Source organism: Adiantum capillus-veneris, chromosome 30 (assembly GCF_014529385.1).
Source record: "Adiantum capillus-veneris isolate H3 chromosome 30, ASM1452938v2, whole genome shotgun sequence".
Taxonomy (NCBI): domain Eukaryota; kingdom Viridiplantae; phylum Streptophyta; class Polypodiopsida; order Polypodiales; family Pteridaceae; genus Adiantum; species Adiantum capillus-veneris.
This window is the reverse complement of record NC_140960.1, coordinates 64,328,269-64,352,549: the sequence shown is the minus strand read 5'-3', so window position 1 is coordinate 64,352,549 and position 24,281 is coordinate 64,328,269. Positions and strand designations below refer to the sequence as shown.

Sequence of the window (24,281 nt, the reverse complement as noted above, 5' to 3'; positions counted from 1 at the left end):
GCTGAAAAATTGGCAGCTTTTGGGAATAACTTGCTTTATTTTTGAAGGCTACTTACAGCTTTTGGGGCTCTGCTCTTGGGCATCCCTTGTAACTTATAAATAAGTGGGCAGGGCCCTCACTCCTCAGAGCATCTGGACGCAGAGTCTGAGACTGAGAACCCTCCCACTATCTTGTACTTTGAACACAGATTAATACAAAAAGAAATACCGAAAGGGGCGTCAGGCTTTAGGGCCAATATCTCTAGGCACGGACTCCGCCGGGCCGTGTCAAATCAATGGTGAATTGTGAACTGTTTTGAAGTGAATCTCTGTTGTGTCGCGGTAGAATCTTGACTTGGAGTGTCCAAGTTTGTTACATATCCCCAAACTGTGGTGGAGAAGAACTAACCACGATGTTCTCTAAACCACCACTCCTGCCACATGTCAAGTCCACTAAGTGTGAACCCATGACCAACTGTAATTGTCTTGTCTTTCCATGTAAAGTGACACTGTAGCCCAACTACACCCAAACCTGAACCCCATAGAGCATAGTTGAAGCTACCAAGGTATCAAATAGATAGAGCTTTGTTCGGGGTTCCTAGAACTGAACTTGTGAATACATCCTCTCAAATCCTCCCAAGGCCGCATACGCTCTGGTCAGTCTAGTCTCTGTTGCTCCTTTCAAAGAAAACCTTGGCCCAATGAAGACTACCCCAAGATAAGTGTATGCATCTGTGTACTCCACAGCCTCTTAACCATAAGTGAATGTAGGTGCTGATCTCCTGATCCACTGCGGTGTGGTGTTAAGCGCCATAACCTTGGTTTTACCAAGGTTTACAGCAATCCACTATCCTCCATAAAGCTATGTAATGCATCCAGATGTCATTTCATACCCTCCGGTGAGTCCGACATCAACACAATATCATCAGCATATAACAACAACGGAATCCATATCGCTACCAGCTCGCACCTCTATCACCCTCTCTGTCACTGTAATCAAAAACCTCATCTATAAACATACCGAATAGAATGGGGGACAATGGACAACCTTGTTTCACTCCAATAGTGGAGTGCACTAAATCAATTATCCCCTCTGGAGTGTGTACATGTCCCACCACTGATCTGTATAGAGCCATGATCCCCCAAATCAACTCATTGGGCACTCCCATCTCTTGTAGTCTGCTCATCAATCTAGCTATAGCCACCATGTCGAATGCTTTACGAAGATCCACAAAGTGACAAAAAATCCGTCTCCCATCTGCCCTACCCTCTTCAATGATGGCTCTAAGTGTCAAAATATGGTCAAGAGTGGAGGAGCCTCTCCTGAAACCAGTATGTCCCGTTGCCTGTTGCCCATACGCCCTCACTCTCTGCACATCTACTCAACTGCTGCTCAAGGATAGATTCATGCAATCGTGCCAATGTGTGTCCAATCAAGATATTATGATAGTGTTCATGCTCCATAGGATCACATGCCTTGAAGATAGGCACAATAGTAGATAGTCTCCGGGTCTCAAGTAGACCCTCACACATCACGATTGAATAGAACTGCAAGAACCTCTGTCAGCATATCTCTACATGTACAAAGTGTTCTGGTACTAGACCATCATGATCATATACCCTCTTGGTCCTCATCTTATCAATGGCCATCTTTACCATCTCAGTGGTAAAGAAGGTACTCGTAGATGGGCATGGCTAAGGAGGATCTAGGAGGGATGTCTGTCCAGGGACCGTACACAAGGATGTTGCATATTGACCCCACACATCAGAGGAAGTAATCATTGGGGGAGGGGAGTGCTCATGAGAGAGACGCCATGCCTCACGCCACATGTGAATGGATATAGGTGGGAGACAGCTTGTCGAGCAAAGACGAGATTAGAGCACAGAGGCAGAGGGTCACGAGTAGGAGTCCTATTCAGAGAGGAGTTACAACTGCTTGTGCATATTGTTTGGAGAGATGATCAAGCCAAACACATGTGGGTGAGATTGAGGGCTGAGACAGATAGATTCTTGTACATTGCTATATGTTACTTTGCTCCAGCACATCGGTGTATGCTGCACCTAGAAGATAGTCCCCTTTCTCGGCATTAGAAGAGGACATATGGGAGTTTTTCAGAGATGGTGACATCATTCTCTTGGGGGACTTTAATGCCCGCATGAGAAATTATCATACAATTTTTTTATGATACCTCAGATGAGATACTCAGAGAGCTAGATACCAGTGATTTGGGCCTTAACAGACGTTCACAGGATGAGGAGTACACTGAGTACGGGAGATATATGATGGGAATGGGCTCACATGGATTGTGCATACTTAATGGTCTATAGCAATTTCCCGCAGAAGTTGGGTTTACTTGCTTCCCTCATAGGCATGGGGCCAGCACAATGGAATATGTCATGGCACATGCTTGGTGTGTCTCTGAGTAAAAGACAATGTCTCTCCCCATAAAGTTGTCCTTCCAATATCAATACCCTTCCATCTCGGTAAAAAGCAATCTTATCTTTTTCCCTTTCCGCTCTAATATCCAGCATTATCTCCTGCACATGAGTAATCTGCGAGAGCGTGAGGTCGTCTCCAAGAAAGATGCCCGTCTTCTTAAGAGTTTGTCTCTTCTTTAACAAGCACTTCTTCGTTTCCATGGAGGAGAAACAAAGAATAAGTGCCCTTTCCTTTGAGGTTTCCCCATTGCTTCCACTTTTCTTATTGCCCACTCTCGAAGCCCTCGTATGTGTCTGCTCATTAACCCCCATCATAATCATGAGTTTTTTTATTTTTGCATCAACGTTATCTTGGTCTTAGAGACCACAAATCCTCACATGTAAGGCATGCACACGCCTCCTTTGCTCCTCTTCTAGTGTCAAGTTAATGATGGTGGGTGTGGGGGTTTTTTCATTGCCTTTTCCTTTCTTGGCAATCCCGATCCATTTCTCGACTCATCCCCTTTCTGTTGGTTGGATCTTTGTAAGAACATCCACCCACGAAGTCATCATTTCTTTGTGCTGCTCCTCCCCTTCTGTGATGGCCCGCACTTGTTCTTTAATCTAGTTGAGTTTGCCAACTACTGAGAGTTGAAGCTCTTCCTCTTCGTGTGTGTCGTGATCGCACCTCTGCAAGCTCCTTGACTAACGCGATCTCCTCATCTTGGGCCGTCACACGATCCACAAGTGTGTTTATCGTGCTTTCTTGGACAAACACGCCTTCTTTGAGTGTCTTTATTGTGCCGCGGAGGTTTCAAATTATTCTTGTTAACGGTCTCGCACATCTCTTTACATTTTTGAATGGCATCCTCCAGAGGGTCGTCGTTGCCGTTTTGCTTCTTCATGTTTGAGAACCACAATAGCAGGGGGAGAGGGAGAAAGATGGATATGAAGCTGAAAATAAAATGAGATGAAGATCCTGTTTATTTTTGTGTTTTCTGGCTTTGACAAGTGGAGTGTGTTTTGTGTTTTCTTTGTTTTGGCAGGTGATGAGATGGGGGTTAAAATGATGGGGAATGATGCCCTTATGAATAGGGACAGGAAAATGGAAATGAGAAGAAAAAAGAAGAGAAGAATAACGAAAAGTGCTGTGTAGTTTTGCTGTGTGGAAGAATGTGATGCAATGTGATTGTGTTAGGACTATGCAGGGGTGAATTCATGTGTGAAGTGATGAAGGAAGCAAAAATGAAAATGAAAATATAATGAAAAGGGAAAGAGAGAGAGAGACTTTTTCTTCAGTAAGTAGTTACACGTGTGTTGTGTGCTATTCCAATAGCAATTATGCACATGTCTATTTCACTTTTCGAATGCACGTGTGTATGCGCACGTGCACGCTCGTGTTTATTTTTATGGCAACTATATGCATGGACACACGTTGAATGCTAGCCTATGAAGGGACTCTGTGTCTAAAATCCTAGAGGAGTACATGTGCACTTGTTCATGCAAGTGGTCATAAAAGAGCATAATAACTCAAACAAAGGTCAGCAGTCATGGTTGAGCTATTACCTTGGTATCAATCCTGTTAATGAGTTCACCATAACTTGGAGTAATACTGCCATTGCCAAAGGACACAAATGTATACGTAACAGAATACGGAAGGTAGGATATAGCTGATTCAAATACATTGATGCAGAAACCATGGAATGTAGTCACGTTCCTAGCATCCTGTCTAGCAGTCACAAACTCCTTGTAACCAGTTTTGTTGGGCACACCAATGATGAGAGGTCTCCCATTCTTGGGTACTACCCACCCACGAGGAACTTGCGCAGAACCGCCTGGCCAAACCACATCCTGCAGCTTTTCGACATGAGCCGTATTCCCAGTCGTATCATGCAAAACGGTTCCCTCCAGTTGAGACGGTGGAACTGTCGTGCATCCAGTCCCATTGATCCAGTACCCGACCACCCGAAGACCAGTACCCACCCTGTTCACAATCTCAAAGGAAACCCCCTTCCTATCCCCTCTCTTGTCCACCTGCACAAACCCTGTTATCCCCGTGAAATTTGTCGCATGTAACTGGCCTAAAAGCACCGCACCATCCTCAAGTATCTTCAATTGTGCCAAGTCGGAGTTACTTCCAGACACATTGTTTGGTAGAGTAGGTGCCACAAACTTAAACTCGTGGCCCTGTTTCAGAAATCTGTCGATAGCATAAGCGATCATCCATATCGACTCATATGCCAGAAGCTCATAAGGATGGAAGCGAAGATCCATCCTTCCGGTGGCTTGATTGCGCTGCGTCAGATAGCTCAAGAGCTGCGAAGTGTCCATAGGTACGTACATACGTGTACCAATAACTCCCTGTGTTGCTTTCATGAACTCCATATCATAGTCTGTTGTGTCCAGATAATTTGAAATAGCATCGGTCACTATCCATACATACCCAGCACTCATCATCTTGAGGTAGTTCGCAACTGCAAACACGATGCGGGCTCTATTTGGTTGCATGTGGACAACAAAGACCCGCGATTCCATAAGAGCCAATTGGGCCAGAATGCTTCCAATAGTGTAATTGTCTGCTGCTGTGTCCAATCCTGCTTTGTAAACAATCTCTGCACCGACCTTGTCAAGCAAGTCGCTCAGTGCATCAATGCCATTTTTTCCATAGTCATTGTCTGTGAACAGGGTAACTACTGACCTCCATCCATAATAATGTATCACCGACGCAACTGCTGCCATCTGCAAAGTGTCGCTCCATGTGAGGCGGATGAAATAAGGATATTGGTATTCTGAGAGTGCCGGGTCTGTAGCAGCAAAAGAAACCAGCGGGATTTTTGTCTGGGCGGCCATGTGTGCCACAAAATGTGAGACCTCTGATGATTGCGGCCCAGCAATTGCCACCACCTGGGTCTCATGCAACGATATAGCTGCACATAAGAAAGCAAATGTGGTGAAAATGCAAACAAAAGCATGAGTCTGCATACTGAAGTGTAAATTTAGGCCATTATGATCAATGATCTTCAATGACAACGTCTTCAAGGAGCAAAAACCCTTTTGTCATGATGCAGGAAGGCTCAGGAGATGCTAACAAACCTCATTGTGATAAAGATTAAGAAAGTGCAAGAAGATACTCTCATATGCATGTGCATATATACGCATGCAAATGTTCACACACAAATACACATTTATGTGAGTGCTTGTGTGTGCAGACATTCAAATCACCGTGGCCACACACACACACACACACACAGAGACACACACACACACACAGAGCGAGAGAGAGAGAGAGAGAGAGAGAGAGAGAGAGAGAGAGAGGGAGAGAGAGAGAGAGAGAGACCTGCAGCAGCACCAATGAAGGCGCTACAATTGGAGTTGGCCGGCACAAGCTCGAGAGTGGTGCCATTGAGGAGCAGGGGATCCTTATTGACATTGTGCACAGCGAGATCGAGGGCCGCCAAGCATCTCGTACCCAGGACGGAGTTGGAATCGAGAAGAGCCCCAATGCGAATAGTGGCAGATGCGAGTGAGGGCAGGTGAGGGAGGAGCACCACTGCACAGAAGATGAAGAAGCTGACGAGAATGAGTCTGCGGATGAAGAGGAGGGTCAGGGGGCCGTTGCCGCAGAAAGAAGAGAGCATGTTTTTCCGAAAACCTGCATGTGGGCGGGATGAAAAGCTTTTGTCTTACCATGGGTGAAGATGAAGATGATGAAGAGGGAGCTGAGAGCAGAGCGCTCTTCCCCCTCCTCCTATGGACTTCAGCTGAACAGTCAGCCGTTATAACGTCTTCCGACATTTGCCAGGGCCACCATTTCAGTGCATGAGGCCTTCACCATCATGGATACTTTGGACCTTTCGATGAATCCAATGTACTGGAAGTACCCGCTCCACATGGAAGGGGGTACCTTGCACATGCCATTGATTTGTGTCAAGCCCGGTCACGCGCACACACGAAAGGGTTGGGGAAGGCTGAAGTTTGTGTGTGTTGTGTGTGTGTGTGTTTTTTTTTTTTTTTTTTTTGGGGGGGGGGGGGGGGGGTTTAATTCTAACTGCACCTCTTTGAGGTGGAAGGGAGGAGGGTGTGACTCAACACAATTTTTGTGGTGGGTTTGGGGGGGGGGGGGGGGGGGGGGGGGGGGAGGGGGTTTAATTCTAACTGCACCTCTCTGAGGTGGAGGGAGGAGGGTGTGACTCAACACAATTTGTGGTGGTGGGGGGGGGGGGGGGGGGGGGGGGGGGGGGGGGGGGGTGGGGGGGGGGGGGGGGGGGGGGGGGGGGTAATTCTAATTGCACCTCTTTGAGGTGGAGGAGGAGGGTGTGACTCAACACAATTTACCCCCCCCCCCCCCCCACCCCTCCCCCCCCCCCCCCCCCCCCCCCAACCCAACAAAGCATTCTCATGGATGGTAGTACAACTTGAACCAACATTAAAACAGGCCTCCACCATTGAAGTTGCGATACGTATAAGCTAGGCAGGAGCCATGGGCCTTAGTAGTTCTTCGACGCTCTATGCGCATTTTCTCAATAGCATGTTGACGCAATCAAGAAATATGATTATAGACAGGATGCTCTACTAGGCATAGGCTGACAAACAGAATGTCTCAAGTGGGCTTCAACCCTAAATAGCGTCGAGAAGGAGGCTAGCATAATTCTATAGTATGAAGAAGGTAAGGGGTGGCTCCCACAACTCAATCTATGGCAAATACTATATCAACAAGGTAAAGAAGTGGCTTTCAAAACCTCATCCACCACTACCTTGGTCACGTGCATGTGCATGTCACAATCCTCTCTCTCTCTCTCTCTCTCTCTCTCTCTCTCTCTCTCTCTCTCTCTCTCTCTCTCTCTCTCTCTCTCTCTCTCTCTCTATGTGTGTGTGTGTGTGTGTGTGTGTGTGTGTGTGTGTGTGGAAATAGGATTGCAGGGAAACACACACAGCTTGGAGATGATGAAGAAGCTCAAGGCACACAACAGAGAGTAGTACTGCTTAGTGTGCAATGGAAAAGATAAGTTAGCCTTAGAGTGATGGGCGTATATACAATGCACGGGGGGGAAAACCTCCTAGTGAGGGAAAAAATGCAGTGGAGGGCCTAAGTGTATTCACACGCATCACTACCACATATGTATGGAAATAGGGTTGCAGGGAAACACACACAGCTTGGAGACAATGAAGAAGCTCAAGGCACACAACAGAGAGTAGTATTGCTTAGAGCAATGAAAAGATAAGTTAGCCTAGAGTGATGGGCGTATATACAATGAACGGGGGGGAAAACCTCCTAGTGAGGGAAAAAATGTCCCGGCAATCCTAAGTGTGTTCACACACATCACTACCACATATGTATGGTAACGAATCCCCCCTAGGAGAGATGCGGTGAACAAGAGATGGCACATAGAGTATAGGGGAAGTGCCATGCCTTGAGGACATGATCATTCCACAAAGGGAAGTAAGCCCAAAGCTTTGCGAAAATCTTTATACTTCTCACGAGGCAATGCCTTTGTGAAAAGATCTGCAAGGTTGTCTTGTGTTGGCATATAAGCCAAGTTGAGTTGTCCTCCTGAGAGTCTCTCTCTGACATAGTGGTAATGCGGCTCAATGTGCTCTGTGCAAGCATGGAAAACTAGGTTCCTCGCAATATTGTCAATGCGCTCTGGCAATGTCCTGTCCAACACCCAAATTAGCCCCATAAGGCGTCTGAGGTTGCTTCTTACTCAACCATGATATGCATGAACTGCGGAGCATGAAACAAAAACCACTTGTCATAAAATTTAATATCTAACCAACCCAAATGATTTTCTCATATTAAACTGATCATTTAATGTGGGAGAATAAACGGGAACAAGGGCTAGGATACAGACATGTGCTTAATAGATATATCTAACACGGGGCCAATGGTAAAGGGGCCCAAATGAGAGATGGTTTGTCAAAGAGCAAGGCTAACCAATGGAGCTTAAAGACCTTAGGGTTAGCTTCATTGTAGACCTCTAATAGTTAGTGTTAAAAGTCCTTTGACCTTAGGTAAGGTAGGACTATGCTTTTCGTGGGAACCCGGCCCAAGCTTGAGGTGCTTGTCATGCGTGATGACTGAGATACTTGAAGTGCTTGATGATTGAGATGCTTGAGGTGCTTGTCATGATTGAGATGCTAGGGTTGTACTTGAGGTGGGAACCCAGCCCAAGGTTGAGGGGCTTAAGGGCCAAGCTTGTGGGGAGAACTAGGCCCAAGATTGAGGGGCTTGAGGTGTCACAAAAGTCAAACCAAATCCCTACAAGGAGGGGGCGAGCCATGCAAGAAGGGGGGGTGGTTGCTTGACCACTTTCTCTCCCAAAGGGCACCCCTTGCCCAAGAGGCAAGTAGGACACATGTCAAGCCCCTAGCTAGGTTACCCTCATGGTGTGCCTAAAGCCTATTGGTTAGCCTTCCAAGGGGTCCAATGATAATTTAGTGGATTTAATTAATTGTTTTAGCATTTATCAAGTCCTCTCTCTCAAAGGGGATAGGGGGACACTTGTCCCAAGGCTACCCTTGTTGCTGATATGCCCTTGCTTGTGCTTGGCTAGGCCAGGAGGGGTCCAATGAGCTTCAAGCATGAGCTACAAGGGAGGGTCGACCAAAGCAAGCTAGGGGGTTTCTTGAGGGGTATACTCTCCTACACACCCTCTCATGGTGTATTGTGCAAGTGCAAGAGCTCCCTCTCCTTCTCCAAGCAAGTAGAGAGGTTGAGAGACTACAAACACTCTTGGCTATGGAATGCAAATCCAACCAAGAGCCATGCTTCAATGCTTAAGCTTGCCATCTTCTCCATCTTCATTACTATGCTATAATGTATGCTAGCAAGAAGAGTGATGATAAGTGAGGAACTAATTCTTTCTCCTATGAAATGTTTCTTCTTCCTCTTCTCTACCCTCATCCCCTGCTAGCTCTCTCCACCTTCGAAGGTGTTTGAGGTCTTGGGACTGAGGATTGGGATAGTTAATGCTTTCCACACAGTTTATGTTATGCTCGTGATGCATGAAGCTTTCCATCTTCGTTGCATCACCTAGATCACAAGGAACACAAAGATTGTATTGTACAAAGTCTCTCTTGATGGGAGAAACTATAATACAAATGCCTATTGGAGGGGGGACTGGCTCCACATAAATCCAGTCCTCAATTGTTGTCATGTTCTCTAAACTCTCTCTCTTGCAAAAGTATTGTTCATGCTAAGCTATCTAAATTCTATGTTTATGTTGCTACCATCAATTAAGTTTATGCGCTATGCTCACAAAGTAATTTCATAAAATACTTCTTCCATTTTCGCTACTCTCAAAGTTAATAGGCCATTTCCATTACATTGGTATCAGAGCATTTGGTTTCTCTTTCTTGCTTAAGAAGAGAGGTCCTTAAGTAGCCTATAAATGGTTGATTTTTTTAATTATATTAGGGTAAGTGGGACTGGGATCTATTATCGGTTTTGTTGAGCCCACCATGTAGGATATGGTGCACACCTCGGGAGCTTTGGAGTTAATAATGGGGTCTTTTTAGACTTGCCTACGGCTTTACCATTATTGAGCCATAAGAAGTCCAAAAGGAGCTAGCCCTCGGCAATTCTGCAATATTAGACCCACTCCACTACTCTCTATAATTAATCACTTCGAGCCGTGGGTGTAGATACTTAAGTGCCAATTTTCAAAGGCTAAGAGGAGTAGCAACTAAGATTTTGGATTGCCAAAGCATACACTAAGTACACAAATTTTGTTAAAATGGCTGACAATAACAAAGAGAGTAGAATGAACATTGATAGCTTTGATTTTGCACATGAAGGTGCTAATGATGATGCCCCCATATTTGTCAATTATCTCGTTACTAGGTTGCAACAAGCTATGGGCAATCCTGCTTTGCAAGCCAAATTACTCAACAACTTCGCGCTTATGGGATTTCCCTTTCTCTCCAAGAGGAGAGAGAGCTTAGGAGGCCTCTTGAAGAGACTCCCAAAAGAAGAATCTCTCCCATACGAGAAGAGGAATCCAAAGATCAAGAAAGCAATGAAACTTTAAGTTCCTCTGAAGATGTGGCTCCACGTAGACGGCGGTCTAGACGATCGTCAAACTCCTCCCAAGAGGAGAAGATCAACATATAGTCCTTCTCCTCATCACTCCAAAAGGGAAGAGAGGAATCAAAGGAAGAGAAGGGCAAGAAAGAGGTCACCCTCTTCTCCTTCTTCTTCACCTTCCTCCTCTCTGACGAAAGCTATGACTATTCTCCTAGAGAATACAAGAGGGGAGGACATCGCAAATCATACCCTGCATGGTGAAGGTCACAAAAGCTCAAGAAGTTCAAAGAGGGAGGAAAGATTGATGCGGCCTTTGGAGACGAGGGCTTCACGGAGTCCTCCAAGCGCCACCATGTAGCTATGCACTTCCAGAAATTGGCTCGTCAATGGTGGGCTAGCCTTCGTGGCAACGGCGAAGCCCCAAAGACATGAAAAACTTTACGATTTTCCATCATGAAGCAATTCCTTTCAAGCGATGCAAAGGACAAAGTGCTCACCAAATAGTGCAGTTTGAAGCTTCTCTCTCATGAGTCTATCCACAAATATGTAGACAAGTTTTGGGATTTACATCTCAAGGCTATTGTCTTCCAAAAGATAGACTTCGTCGAGCAAAAGCAATAATTCTATGCAGGATTACCTAAAGAGATGGCCGAATACATCAACTCTTAATGGCTTGGTTCTATCACCAAAGTAATCCATCACTCCATGATACAACTTTATCAAGCATTTCAATAATATTATCTTTATCCCAAGTTTCAAACCATACGTTCAAAGTTTCTCCATTGTGGCTAGCAATATCTTGCAAAATAATTTGGATAACATATTCTTGTTACATACTCAATGACCAATCATGAAGAGAAGAGCAAACAATACATCTTGATTTTGACAATATTTTTGTAAAAAAAGAGTATCGATTCAAAGAGAAGCACCATTTACTTCAAAACAAGAGTTTGAATTAAAAATCATTGTCCCTAAAAGCTGACACAAAATTATGGAAATTTGTGCCTAGGATAGTTCCAAGGATTGCAATAGTAAGCTATCACGGATGGTGGCTTTGATAAGAGACGGGAGGCAAAGAAGATATAAGCTTACAAAATGGTTGGTAGATAAGAGAGTTACCAATTTTTACAATTGAGGCTTTTAATCACATACCCTTGCTTATCAATCGTGAATCTGCCAACTCTCTTCACATTAAGAAGCAAACACCCGATCAACAACTTTACCATGCAACACAATTGAAATTGCCTTTCCCTCATGATTAATTAAGCAAGCTTGGAGTGCACGAACTTGATCAATTTGATCCACTTTGTCACAAGCAAAACAATATGGATTGGAGCTTTGACGACTAAATTTGATTTCCCTTCTCAAGTCTAACACTGTTCACATTCACCACTTCAAGAGTGCCAAAGACCTACATATTTCCAAAACACAATCATAAACAGTTCATAAAGGATTGTCACATAAGAGCTGTAAAGATGTGCTCACCTTGTTTCCAAAGCCTAAGAGTGCAAGCTTTTTCACATGTATATCTTGGGAGAGCGGCTTCAACTTCTCATGCAAAGGGCACAAAATAGTGTAATATGTAATTGATAGCATGTTGGAGAATTGCTTAAAGACATTTATGTTATGAGGGATGCATGCATAAAAGCCATGCTCTTCAACTTCATTGACCATGTGATGATAATCATCCCCCTTAGATGGGACAAACACAAGCTACACACACAATACACAAATCAGAGAACCAATTGGGAGCTTAAAAGCATATGCTAAAATGATACTTATACTTGCTCTATCAGCAAAGGAGGGACCATAAAAAATGACCAAGAGTGAAGAGCTCAATCCATCACTCTTCACGAGACTCTTAACTTGCACAATAGTGAATGAAATGGTCAGAATAACATCATCCAAAGACGAACCATGACTCACTAGTTCTTTGATTTTGTGCTCGAGGAATAGAGAAAACATACAATCAAACTTCTCGGCTTTCACAAATCATAAGCGTCAAAGCATTCAACAAACTGAGAAATATATCTCTTAGTGGCAACAAATGTGACAATATGATTAGACAACCTATCACTTAAGTTTGCCTTTAAAAATCTATTGTATGAGGCAACATTCTTAACCTTGTAAGTCTCATACTGGACTAAATACTTTCTCTCAAAGGCAAAGCATAAATCGATGACATCAAAGACTTCACAAGTAAGAAAAGAAGACAAGGATTTTGTCAAAGAAAACTAAGAGTTAAAACTCTCAACAAAAGGATTTGCCTTCAAAGAAAATCCATTAGCTTTGCTAGCCAAAACCACTTCATGCTTCAAATTTTCCCTTGCCTCGCTAACATCACCAACTATTGATTGACCAACAAGCAAGCTTCTAATGAAGACCAACCAAGAAATAAAGCTCCTATAAAGCAAAAAAGATTACCTCTAACAAATGAGAGTGCTTTCTTGATGGGATTGTGTGGGAAAGTGCTTTTCATCTTTGCTTTAGGACTAGGAAGCTTGGAGGGTGACACTTTTAGAGTTGCAACAACCTCCTTATCTAAGGCCTTGATGATCGCAGATGGAGAACTCAAAACAGGCTGCTAGTTAGGTTTATTGCTAGTTTCACACACATCTGCAAGAAAAACTACACTTGCCAACACCTCTTTTTGACCATCTAATAAAAAATTTCAAGGTAAGACTCAAGGATGTTAATAAGCAAGATTTCAAAATGCAAGAGAGTTCTAGCCATTCATTATGGAGTCCATTGCTTGGAGTATCTCACAAGAGAACCAAGGATTGTTATGAAAGCCTCACACACTCACTTCCTGTAAATGTAAGGGAGCAAAAAAATTAGCACCACAAAAACGCGCAACAAGCCATAACAAAATTTAAGAGCTTGATGGGCACTACCTACAACTCGTCAGGGGTGCTACAAAAGTATAAAATGCCAGTATATGAAGCAAGCTAACACAAGGCAAAGCAACAACAAAAACTATGTGGTTTGAGCTAAGGAAGGTCATTTAAAATCTCTAGCCTTTGTCCAAGTGATTATGGCTATCACCTTTCCAAAGGTAAAATAACTCTAAGATCTAAACAATAAGTGCTTCTCTTGGCAAACGTGTGGGAAAGAAGCTATGGAGTTAGTGGTTAATAAAAGAGGAGTGATAAACATCATGATAAGTAGAGAGAGAATAGTAGCAAGAAGATTGATTTTTCTAGAGAAAGAGAGGATAAGAATAAATCATATCAATAAAATTCCCAGCTAATTTAGTGTTGCCCAATACATTCTCTTTTTTTAAAACCTACAAAACACAATAAAATCAAGTCTTGTCCCATCAATCTACAAATTACCTATGCTATTTCCACAAATTAATGAGTATGAGCCATATGAAAATCATTTACAACATAATCATTGCTACTAAAGGTGTCAATATAGACTTGCTCAGTCAACAGTGTACACACATTGTATGCTAAGTTAATTTGGAGCAACTCCAATAACTTAAAATTGACCATCATTGCAAAGCCTAGTGTATGGACTCAATCGTATTTGTTACTCTCAAAAATAAATTTACAAAAAAAAATCCCAAAAAGGCAAAGGTCGGTTGCTATTCTCCATAGCATGATAAGTGTAATGGAAATGGCCTAATAACTTGTAGAATAGCAGAATTAAGAGAATTAGAGTGAGCAAATTTGTGAGATTACTTTGAGAGCATAGAGGATGACCTTAATTGGTAGTAGCAACTTAATCATAACACTCGATTAAATAGGCATGAACAATACTTTTGCAAGAGAGAGAGTTTAGAGAACATGACAACAATTGAGGATCGGATTTATGTGGAGCCGGTCCCCCCTCCAATAAGCATTTGTATTATAGATTCTCCCATTAAGGGAGACTTGGTACAATATAATTTTTATGTTCCTTGAGACCTCTTTGGCAGTATGAAGAAGGAAGCTGCATACACCAAGATTTTGCTTAAGAGCAACAATCGATCTTATCTTGAAAACAATCAAGAACTTGTGAACATCATTAATCCTTGTGTTCCCTAAATCATTTGAATGCATGAAGATGTAAACTTTTATGCATCAACTTGTGCCCAAAGCAACAATTAATCTACTTGCAATAATCCATTAGCCTTCTTGCAATAAGTATAACATAAACTTTGTAGAAAGCATTAACTATCCCAAGCCTTAGTCGCAAGACCTCAAACACCTTCAAGGTGTAGAGAGCTAGTAGGGAATGAGGGTAGGGAAGAGGAAGAAGAAGTATTCCATAGGAGAAAGAAATAGTTCCTCACTTATCATCACTCTTCTTGCTTAACATACATAATAGCGTAGTAATGAAGATGGAGAAGATGGAAAGCTTAAGCATTGAAGCATAGCTCTTGGTTGGATTTGCATTCCACAGCCAAGAGTGTTGGTGTAGGCTCTCAACTTCTCAAGGAGCTTGGAGAAGGAGATGGAACTCTTACACTTTGCATAGCACACAATGAGAGTGTGGGTGAGTATACCCCCTAAGCAACCCCCTAGCTTGCTTTGGTCGACCCCCCCTTGTAGCTCATGCTTGAAGCTCATTAGACCCCTCCAAGCCTAGACAATCACAAGCAAGAGGCATTACAAGCAACAAGGGTAGCCTTGGGACAAGTGTCTCCCTTTTCCCTTTGAGAGAGAGGATTTGATAAATGCAAATCACTTAAATAAATCTCTTAAATTATCATTGGACCCTTTGGGTGGCCAACCAATAGGCTTCAGGAACACCATGAGGGCAACATGAGGAGGAACTTGACAAGTGTCCTCTATGCTTTCTTTGTACCAAGTAGGCCTTGTGTGAGCGTGGGTGTTCTCTCTTATCCCCCCTCATGTAGGGCTCGCCCCCTCCTTGTAGAGATTAGATCTTTGACTTTTAACACCTCAAGAATCTCAAGCACCTCAATCATCAAGCAACTTAAGCACCTTAGTCATCAAGCATGAGAAGCACCTCAAGCACCTTAAGGTTGGGTTGGGTTCCCACCTCAAGCTTAGCCCTAGCTTACCTAAGGTCAAAGGACTTTTACACTAATTATTGGAGGTCTTCAATGAAGCTAACCCTAAGGTCTTATGTTGCATTGGTTAGCCTTTCTCTTTGGTAGACCATCTCTCATTTGGGCCCCTTTACCATTGGTCCCGTGTTGAGATAGACATATAAGCACATGTCTATATCTTAACCCTTGTTCCCGTTTATTCTCCCACATTAAGTGATCAATTTAATATGAGAAAATCATTTGGGTTGGTTAGATATTAGATTTTATGACATTATCTCTCTCTTGAAATCATAGTCGTCCTCGACTATGAGGTAGAAGAGATAAAGCCGAAGTCGTTAGTCAATCTTACTTAGCGGGTAGAGGATCCCTTTTTTACCCTATGACATCTTCCAAGATGGATGACTAATCCATTTGGTGCTTGGGAGACATAGCTACCGCAAGCATGTCTGCCCTTAAGTCCATTTCATTCTCCCAAAGTAGAGTGACAAATTCTACTTGGTGTTTGAGAGACGTGGTCACCACAAACATGATCCTAAGTATGCATACTTGTTAAAATTTGTGCACAAAACATAAAGAGACAGTCTTATAAGACAAAAACATTGATCATTTAAAATGCATTTCTTTTACATTTGCTTACTCTTCTGTGTCAGTGTAAGCATCATTAACAAGGTTCATATTATCCTTAAGCTATGTTCTTTGCATGCATTTAGCATCTTTGAAAGGATAATTCTTAAATTAAATAAGATACTGTCAGTAATCTTACCATTTCTTAATACCTTGTCTTCATGTCAAGGATGAACTTTGTTTGGAGCTCCTCTTCTTCATCCTCGATCTCTGGTGGGCCTTCAATTATGGCCTCTCTTGGTGGCTCTCCTTTATAAGGCTTGAATAGGCTCTCATGAAAAATATTATGTATGAGCCAGTAGAGTCCGGAAACTTTAATTGATAAGCCATCTTATGGATGGGCTTGAAAATTTAGAAGGGGCCATAATATCTTGTGCTGGCTTAGCATAATACCTTTAGTGGCCCATAGGATTTTTGCGTGGAATTTGAGCCTTGGGGAGGTTTAGTAAGACCCAATTTTTTTCTTTTTTTCTTTAAAGGCTAAAGATCTTTTGTGCTTCGTAGCAACAACCCCTTTTTCCTTTATACTGAAGGCTAAGGCTCTTTTGTGCCTACTGGCAGTAACCTCTTTTGCCTAGCTATTAGATGGATATAGCCTCTTTAAACTTCTAAAAAGATTCGTTTTGATCTTGTCTATACTCATTTGTACTTCCCAGGTACCTTATGCTACAAGGGACTTTTGGATCTTCCGTTTTTAACCTTAAAAGGTATTATCACCGTAGAAGTATGTTCAATGTCATTAGAGACATACTATTGATAGGGTAAGTACTCCCATTTTGGCCATTGATCTACTTCCAATCATAAGCTTTTAGTAGATCGAGAATCATTAGTTTAGCTATTTTCCTTTTGGCCATCCATTGGGAATAGTAGGGCGAGAAAAAGATGGTTAATTTAGTTCTGATAGAGACTCTACCAGAAATTAGCGGTCATGGTAGGATTTCTATCTGATGCAATTAGATGTTGGCAAGCCATGGTCCCTTTATCATACTTCGCCTTTTGGTATACCATACATTTTGAAACATACTCTTGTACGTTCTCGTTTCTTGGTAAGCCAATACGAGTATGCTTCTATTCCTAGATGAATAGGTTTGAATACTTGTTTGCCCCGCATATGGGAGGAGTATGGGAAGTGATCAAGACATAGCCGAGGTATGGAAGATAACCGTCCTCTAAAGTGAGTGGTTCTTTTTTCTTCCATTTGTAAAGGTTATTACCGTATTCCTAAAGTCTGGGTTAGTAGCATATTGAACTATCATAAAACATGGTTCATTGTAAGTTGATATTGTTACCCTATCTACTCTTGGCCATCGTGAAAGTGCATTGGCCACTTGATTGAGCTTGCCAGCAACGTGAGCCGCTATAAAAATTAAATTGCAAAAAGAAACTCGCCCACCTCATTTGTTTGTCGGATAGCTTGGTTTGCATCATGGATGGAGTCCTCAAGAAGTACTTCCATGTGTCTATGGCATGTAAAACAACTTGTAGCTCCTTTTGTATATGCTTAACATTCGCTCATTAGATTTACTCTTGTATGCTATGGCATGCCCTTGTTGACGGCAATCACCAAAGCATTAGATTGGACCTCAAATAGCTTTGAGAGATCTCGTGGTGTAAGCATGAGTTGAGAGATAAACTTCTCTTTGAACTCAAAAGTATTTTGCTCTTTTGCAGTCCAACATTCTTTTTTGTTAAGTCATGTATTGGACCGACTATAAGCATGAATTTTTCCTATGAAGCTTCTATAGTATGCACTCATACCTTTAGAGCTTCGTATTTCATGTAGAATCCTTGGATTAGGCCATCCTTTTATTACCTCTACCTTTTGTGCATCCATACAGATACCACTTTTAGAAATAACGTGACCTATTTATTGATTCTCTTGGGAAAAAATCACTTTTCTTTTGATTAGAAGAAAGCCGAATCTCTCTCAAAACTTACCAGTTCATGCTATTGCCTCTTGATCTCCTCTTGTGGAGCTTATGAAGCTCAATAAGGAGGCTTATTAGGCAGTGAGCTTCGTGGTAGAAACTCCATTGCATGGCCATTGTCCCCTCATTGTGGAGATAGATCATGGGCATATCATAATAAAAACATTTTGGAATCCATTTAGGAATTTAGACAACTCTAATTCCTCTTGATTCCCGTCTTTTTTATTATTACTGGTTGAAACATTAAATTCGTTTATAGACTTTCTAACAGAAATCATGTATATGAAAATAGAGATTTTCATTAACTTGTCAAAAGCATGCATATCTACAAGGGATAGGTTGCTACCCGACGCATAAACATGTATGTACATGTCTTTTTTTCCTAGCAGAGGAAAAATGAAAGCCTTTTGCTATGAGCATCCTCTTTTGGAGTTTCAACCATAGAAACTCAAGGTGGCTCGTTGCGTGCATTTCTTTGGGGACAAGCACGATAGACATGCCCTTGCTGCCCACACTTGTAGCATTTGTTATCCTTACGATAACACTCTAGCTCTTTTGAAGAGAGTCTATTCTTACCTTTGTAGACTCCTTTCTCCTTGATTTTGTTATCATTGTTGCTAGTTTTTCCTTTGGAGGAAGCTTGAGCATTTATTCTCCCTCTAGACTCATTTTGATCCTTCACTTCCATGGGCTTAGAATTTCTTTTAACCCCTTGTTGGAAATCAATTTGAGAGGCGACGATAGTGTAGTGTATGACGGCCAATATGGTCCTAGGCCTTTGCGAGTTAACATACTCGGCCATCTCTTCAAAAAGATCTGCACAAAATTATCGCTTTTTCTCCCCAAAATCTATCTTTTTGCAGACAGTGGCTTTGAGATGTAAATCCCAAAACTTATCTACATACTTGTGAATAGACTCATGAGAGAGAAGCTCCAAGCTGCGCCATTCGATAAGCATTTTGTCCTTTGCATCGCTTGCAAGGAATTTCTTCATGATTGTCTAGACCGCCGTCTTCTTGGAGCCACATCTTTAGAGGAACATAGGGATTCAGTGCTTTCTCATTCCTTGGATTCCTCCTCTCGTATGGGAGAGAGCCTTCTTTTGGGAGTCTCTTCAAGAGGCCTCCTAAGCTCTCTCTCCTCTTGGAGAGAAAGGGAAATCCCATAAGCACGAAGTTGTTGAGTAACTTTGGCTTGCAAAGTAGGGTTACCCATGGCTTACTACAACCTAGTGACAAGATAATTAACAAACATGGGGGCATTATACATTAGCACCTTCATGTGCAAAATCAAAGCTATCATTGTTCATTCTACTCTCTTAGTTATTGTCAACCGTGTTAATTAAACTTGTATGTTTACTAACTGTACTTTTTGGCAATTCAAAATTTTAGTTGCTACTTCTCTTAGCCTTTGAAATTCGGCTCTTAAGTATTTACACCCACGGCTCAAAGTGGTTAATTATAGAGAGTAGTGGAGTAGGTCTAACATAGCAGAGTTGCCGAGGGTTAGCTCCTTTTGGAGTTCTTATGGCTAAATAATGGTAAAAACGTAGGCAAGTCTAAAAAGACTCCATTATTAAGTCCAAATCTCCCGAGGTGTGCACCATATCCCAGATAGTGGGCTCAACAAAATCGATAATAGATCCCAGCTCCACTTACCCTAATATAATTAACAACATCAACAATTTATAGGCTACTTAAGGACCTCTCTTCTTAAGCAAGAAAAGAGAAACCAAATACTCTGAAAGCAATGTAATGGAAATGGCCTAATAACTTGTAGAATAGCGGAATTAAGAGAATAAGAGTGAGCAACTTTGTGAGATTACTTTGAGAGCATAGAGGGTGAACTTAATTGGTAGTAGCAACTTAATCATAACACTTGATTAAATAGGCATGAACAATACTTTTGCAAGAGAGAGAGTTTAGAGAACATGACAACAATTGAGGATTGGATTTATGTGGAGCCGGTCCCCCCTTCAATAGGCATTTGTATTATAGATTCTCCCATTAAGGGAGACTTGGTACAATATAATTTTTGTGTTCCTTGAGACCTCTTTGGCAGTATGAAGAAGGAAGCTGCATACACCAAGATTTTGCTTAAGAGCAACAATCGTTCTTATCTTGAAAACAATCAAGAACTTGTGAACATCATTAATCCTTGTGTTCCCTAAATCATTTGAATGCATGAAGATGTAAACTTTTATGCATCAACTTGTGCCCAAAGCAACAATTAATCTACTTGCAATAATCCATTAGCCTTCTTGCAATAAGTATAACATAAACTTTGTAGAAAGCATTAACTATCCCAAGCCTTAGTCGCAAGACCTCAAACACCTTCAAGGTGTAGAGAGCTAGTAGGGAATGAGGGTAGGGAAGAGGAAGAAGAAGTATTCCATAGGAGAAAGAAATAGTTCCTCACTTATCATCACTCTTCTTGTTTAACACACATAATAGCATAGTAATGAAGATGGAGAAGATGAAAAGCTTAAGCATTAAAGCACAACTCTTGGTTGGATTTGCATTCCACAGCCAAGAGTGTTGGTGTAGGCTCTCAACTTCTCAAGGAGCTTGGAGAAGGAGATGGAGCTCTTACACTTTACATAGCACACAATGAGAGTGTGTGTGAGTGTGTGTGGTGAGTATACCCCTTAAGAAACCCCCTAGCTTGCTTTGGGCGATCCCCCCTTGTAGCTCATGCTTGAAGCTCATTGGACCCCTCCAAGCCTAGCCAATCACAAGCAGGAGGCATTACAAGCAACAAGGGTACCCTTGGGACAAGTGTCCCCCTTTCCCCTTTGAGAGAGAGGACTTGATAAATACAAATCAATTAATTAAATCTCTTAAATTATCATTGGACCCCTTGGGTGGCCAACCAATAGGCTTCAGGTACACCATTAAGGCAACATGAGGAGGAACTTGACAAGTGCCCCTATGCTTTCTTTATACCAAGTACGCCTTGTGTGAGTATGTGGGTGTTCTCTCTCATCGTCCCTCATGTAGGGCTCGCCCCCTCCTTGTAGGGATTAGATCTTTGACTTTTAACACCTCAAGCATCTCAAGCACCTCAATCATCAAGCACCTTAGTCATCAAGCATGAGAAGCACCTCAAGCACCTTAAGGTTGGGTCGGGTTTCCACCTCAAGCTCAGCCCTAGCTTACCTAACGTCAAAGGACTTTTACACTAACTATTGGAGGTCTTCAATGAAGCTAACCCTAAGGTCTTTTGCTCCATTGGTTAGCCTTGCTCTTTGATAGACCATCTCTCATTTGGGCCCCTTTACCATTGGTCCCGTGCTGAGATAGACATATAAGCACATGTCTATATTTTAACCCTTGTTCCCAGTTATTCTTCCACATTAAGTGATCAGTTTAATATGAGAAAATCATTTGGGTTGGTTAGATATTAGATTTTATGACAATAAGCGACACGATCATGCTTGAGCTTCCGAGGGAAAGCTCACCCCCACTCTGCTAGTGAGAGGGGTTAACAAGTGGAGAGAGGCACATAATAACGAGAGGAACTCATGACGCAGTAAGGATAGGGATACTGTGATCTAAGGCGAGCAAGTCTCTCATGCAACATCTCGACGTCAAGCTTGGGGGGACCATAGCCGATAGGCATGCCCATGCATCCAAGGCCCTGAGGGGACCCAAAGTTGAAGTTCTTGCATTAGCCACGACTGCAACACAAGGCACCCTCATGAGCTTCCCTCACTTCCCAGACATCGCACTTAGGCCAGCGCAAGGGCGGACATATCCGCACAAAGAGGTCCCTGCGATGCCTCATTGAAGGATAAGCTCCTGTCTAGGACATTGCTAGATGACCTCGACCTACTGTCGACTCCCAATTAAATGTTGTGCAAGCAAGCAACACACTTAAGTCCCATGCTCTACCTGGGAGGGAAGATAAGTTGCCCAAAAAACATAGAGCTCACCTAGCAACAAGCTCTTGATAGAATGGCACCTCCGATGCTCGAGCTATGAATATCACCTTCACCAGAGGTGGACCACACACAACGGGCAAAGCAACATCATGGCATAGGAAGGAAGAGCCAAGACACAAAAGAGAGAGAAGCTCCATGGCATGAGAGGCAACCGAAAATGGTGAGCACATAATCCTAAAGTTCTCATAACTCTAACATGGAATTGAGTACCCAATGAAAACACAACACACAATGAGACCCATCCAATCAAACTTGAAATATATCTCACCATCCCTGAACCAATGTTCGGGAAAAATCATTTTTTCAAACATCCAACATTTCTTTCCTTGAATTTGCCAAGAGGAAATTTTAGAAAATTAGGTTACTTTTTTGACGTTTCTACACTATTTCTCTATTTTGGGATGAAATTTCTCCTTTTCTATTTGCCCTCAACCGGCATTTTGGAAATTGAAAACGGCACGATATCAAACTGAGACACACATTGCCCTAAACAACGGCCTTTATTTTCAGTGTGTTTTTTTGTTTGAAATCCTCTTATAATAAAGTTAAGTAGGCGGTTAAATTTTTTAGAAAGGAAAAGAGCCGGAGAATCAAGGAGATTCTCCTGCAGAGTTGTTGGCACTGCCTGCTTGCAGGTAGTGATATAGGTGTGATGCCTATCAGATGCTGTACACAATTTTTAGGCTTTCTTTTAGGCTTTTTACACAAATAAAAATAGCAATGCTTTGTAAAAGAAATAGCACTTGGAGCATTGCCAGCACGAGGAGTGCAGAGACGAGACGAGAGCGCGCGATCTCTGCAGAGCAGAAGTGCAAGGTATGCAAATCACTACGTGTGTGTGTGTGCATGCGCACGCGCATGCGACCCAAATGTGTAGAATTTTACAGAGAATCAAAAAAGGGAGATTCGCCATCCTTGTTACTATGGCTCTCTTGCCAAGCTTGGTCTTCCCATCTTGCCAAGCCTGATCTTGTTCAGGGTAGCTTATTGCTTCCATTGCATCTCGGTGGACTTGGTTAGGGCTTTCAGTTATGTCTGCATTCACACGAACATGTGTGTAAAGGTTTTGAGCATGATCATTAGAAACTGAACTTGTTAAGTTGTGTGGCCCCTATGCCTACTTTGAGAGTTCCTTCTTGATTTATGGCACTATATTTCCATCAGGAAATAACTCAGAAGAATCTTCCTTCATAATGTCTTCTAATTGTCTTTTCGACGCCATGTCAACAAGATGTAGCTTAGCATCGCCTACTAATTCCATTTATTGGTCTAAATTACCTGCTGCATCCAACTTCCCCAATTGGCTGTAGAGAGGTTTGGATTCGACACTGCTATGTCTTCAACGAGTTTCGTGAAACTTAACACCTGCTCGAGAGGGTGAGTAAGAGTGACTCCCAGCTTCCATAGCCTTTGTCGCTCCCCGCCAAAAGGAAGACCACGTTGTTTAGGCAAAAACAGGGCATATTATATATCTCTACTTGTATGTCATGCAATGACAATGCCACCTTTATTTTGGCATGGCCAACTAGATGTGACACCCAGTTACTGCAGAGTGATGGGCTTAGAAGAGTGCACTCTTGAGTCCTAGGTGAAAGAATCCACAAGATTTCAAGGACATGGAATCTTCTTGCTGCTTTTGCATGCATTAGGCATGTAGTTTTGTGAAATCTTTCGAGGATGAGAGAGCTCTTGTTTTGATGCGACGTGTGATGGACAGTCTTTGAGGCCTTGATGGTGATGGAGACATAGTAGCTGCTTGAAATTAAGCTATGAAGATTTCTTGCTCCATAGCTACAATTTCTTGGGCAGCAAGAAGGAATCTATGCATTATGAAATTTGGCATAGAAGGCTCTTCTTTGTCAATGTGATCTTGACGCAAATGCTCATGTAAGCTTACCATGCAGAGCATAATAACACACTTCCAGTCGAGGTGTGCGCACAAGCAACAGCAACCGCCAAAGAAATGGCCGATATGGAGCTTTCCTCCTCCCAACTTGTCTTCCTTGTTGCAGTTACTGCAGAGCGATGGGCCTAGAAGAGTGCACTCTTCAGTCCCACGCAAAAGAATCCACAAGATTTCAAGGACATGGCATCTTCTTGTTGTTTTGCATGCATTAGGCATGTAGTTGTGGAACCTTTCGAGGTGTGACGAACGGTCTTTGAGACCTTGATGGCAATGGAGACATAGCAGCTGTCCGATTTTTGCTTGCAATTAAAGCTATGAGCTTTCTTGCTCTATAACTGCAATTTCTTGGCCAACAGGAACGAATCTATGCATTATGAAATATGGCATAGAAGGCTCTTTTTTGTCAATGTGATCTTGACGCAAATGCTCATGTAAGCTTACCACGTAGATCATGA

At 42.5% G+C, this 24,281-nt stretch overlaps 1 protein-coding gene and 2 pseudogenes across 1 annotated transcript in view; all 3 read right to left on the bottom strand.

Moving 5' to 3' along the window:
* LOC147418098 (glutamate receptor 3.1-like) overlaps nucleotides 1-6,295 on the bottom strand; it is a 57,254-nt gene extending 50,959 nt beyond the window's left edge. The window contains exons 1-3 of the mRNA XM_086506942.1: nucleotides 5,867-6,295; nucleotides 5,735-5,757; nucleotides 3,964-5,324 (exon numbers count right to left, since the gene is read on the bottom strand). Coding sequence (XP_086363068.1) covers nucleotides 3,964-5,324; nucleotides 5,735-5,757; nucleotides 5,867-6,192 — 1,710 coding nt within the window. The 5' untranslated portion in view covers nucleotides 6,193-6,295. The remainder of the gene's footprint in view (nucleotides 1-3,963; nucleotides 5,325-5,734; nucleotides 5,758-5,866) is intronic.
* Nucleotides 6,296-11,555: 5,260 nt separating this feature from the next.
* On the bottom strand, nucleotides 11,556-12,097 carry LOC147418097 (uncharacterized; annotated as a pseudogene).
* Nucleotides 12,098-22,801: 10,704 nt separating this feature from the next.
* Nucleotides 22,802-24,279, bottom strand: LOC147418096 (uncharacterized; annotated as a pseudogene).
* Nucleotides 24,280-24,281: the final 2 nt, after the last annotated feature.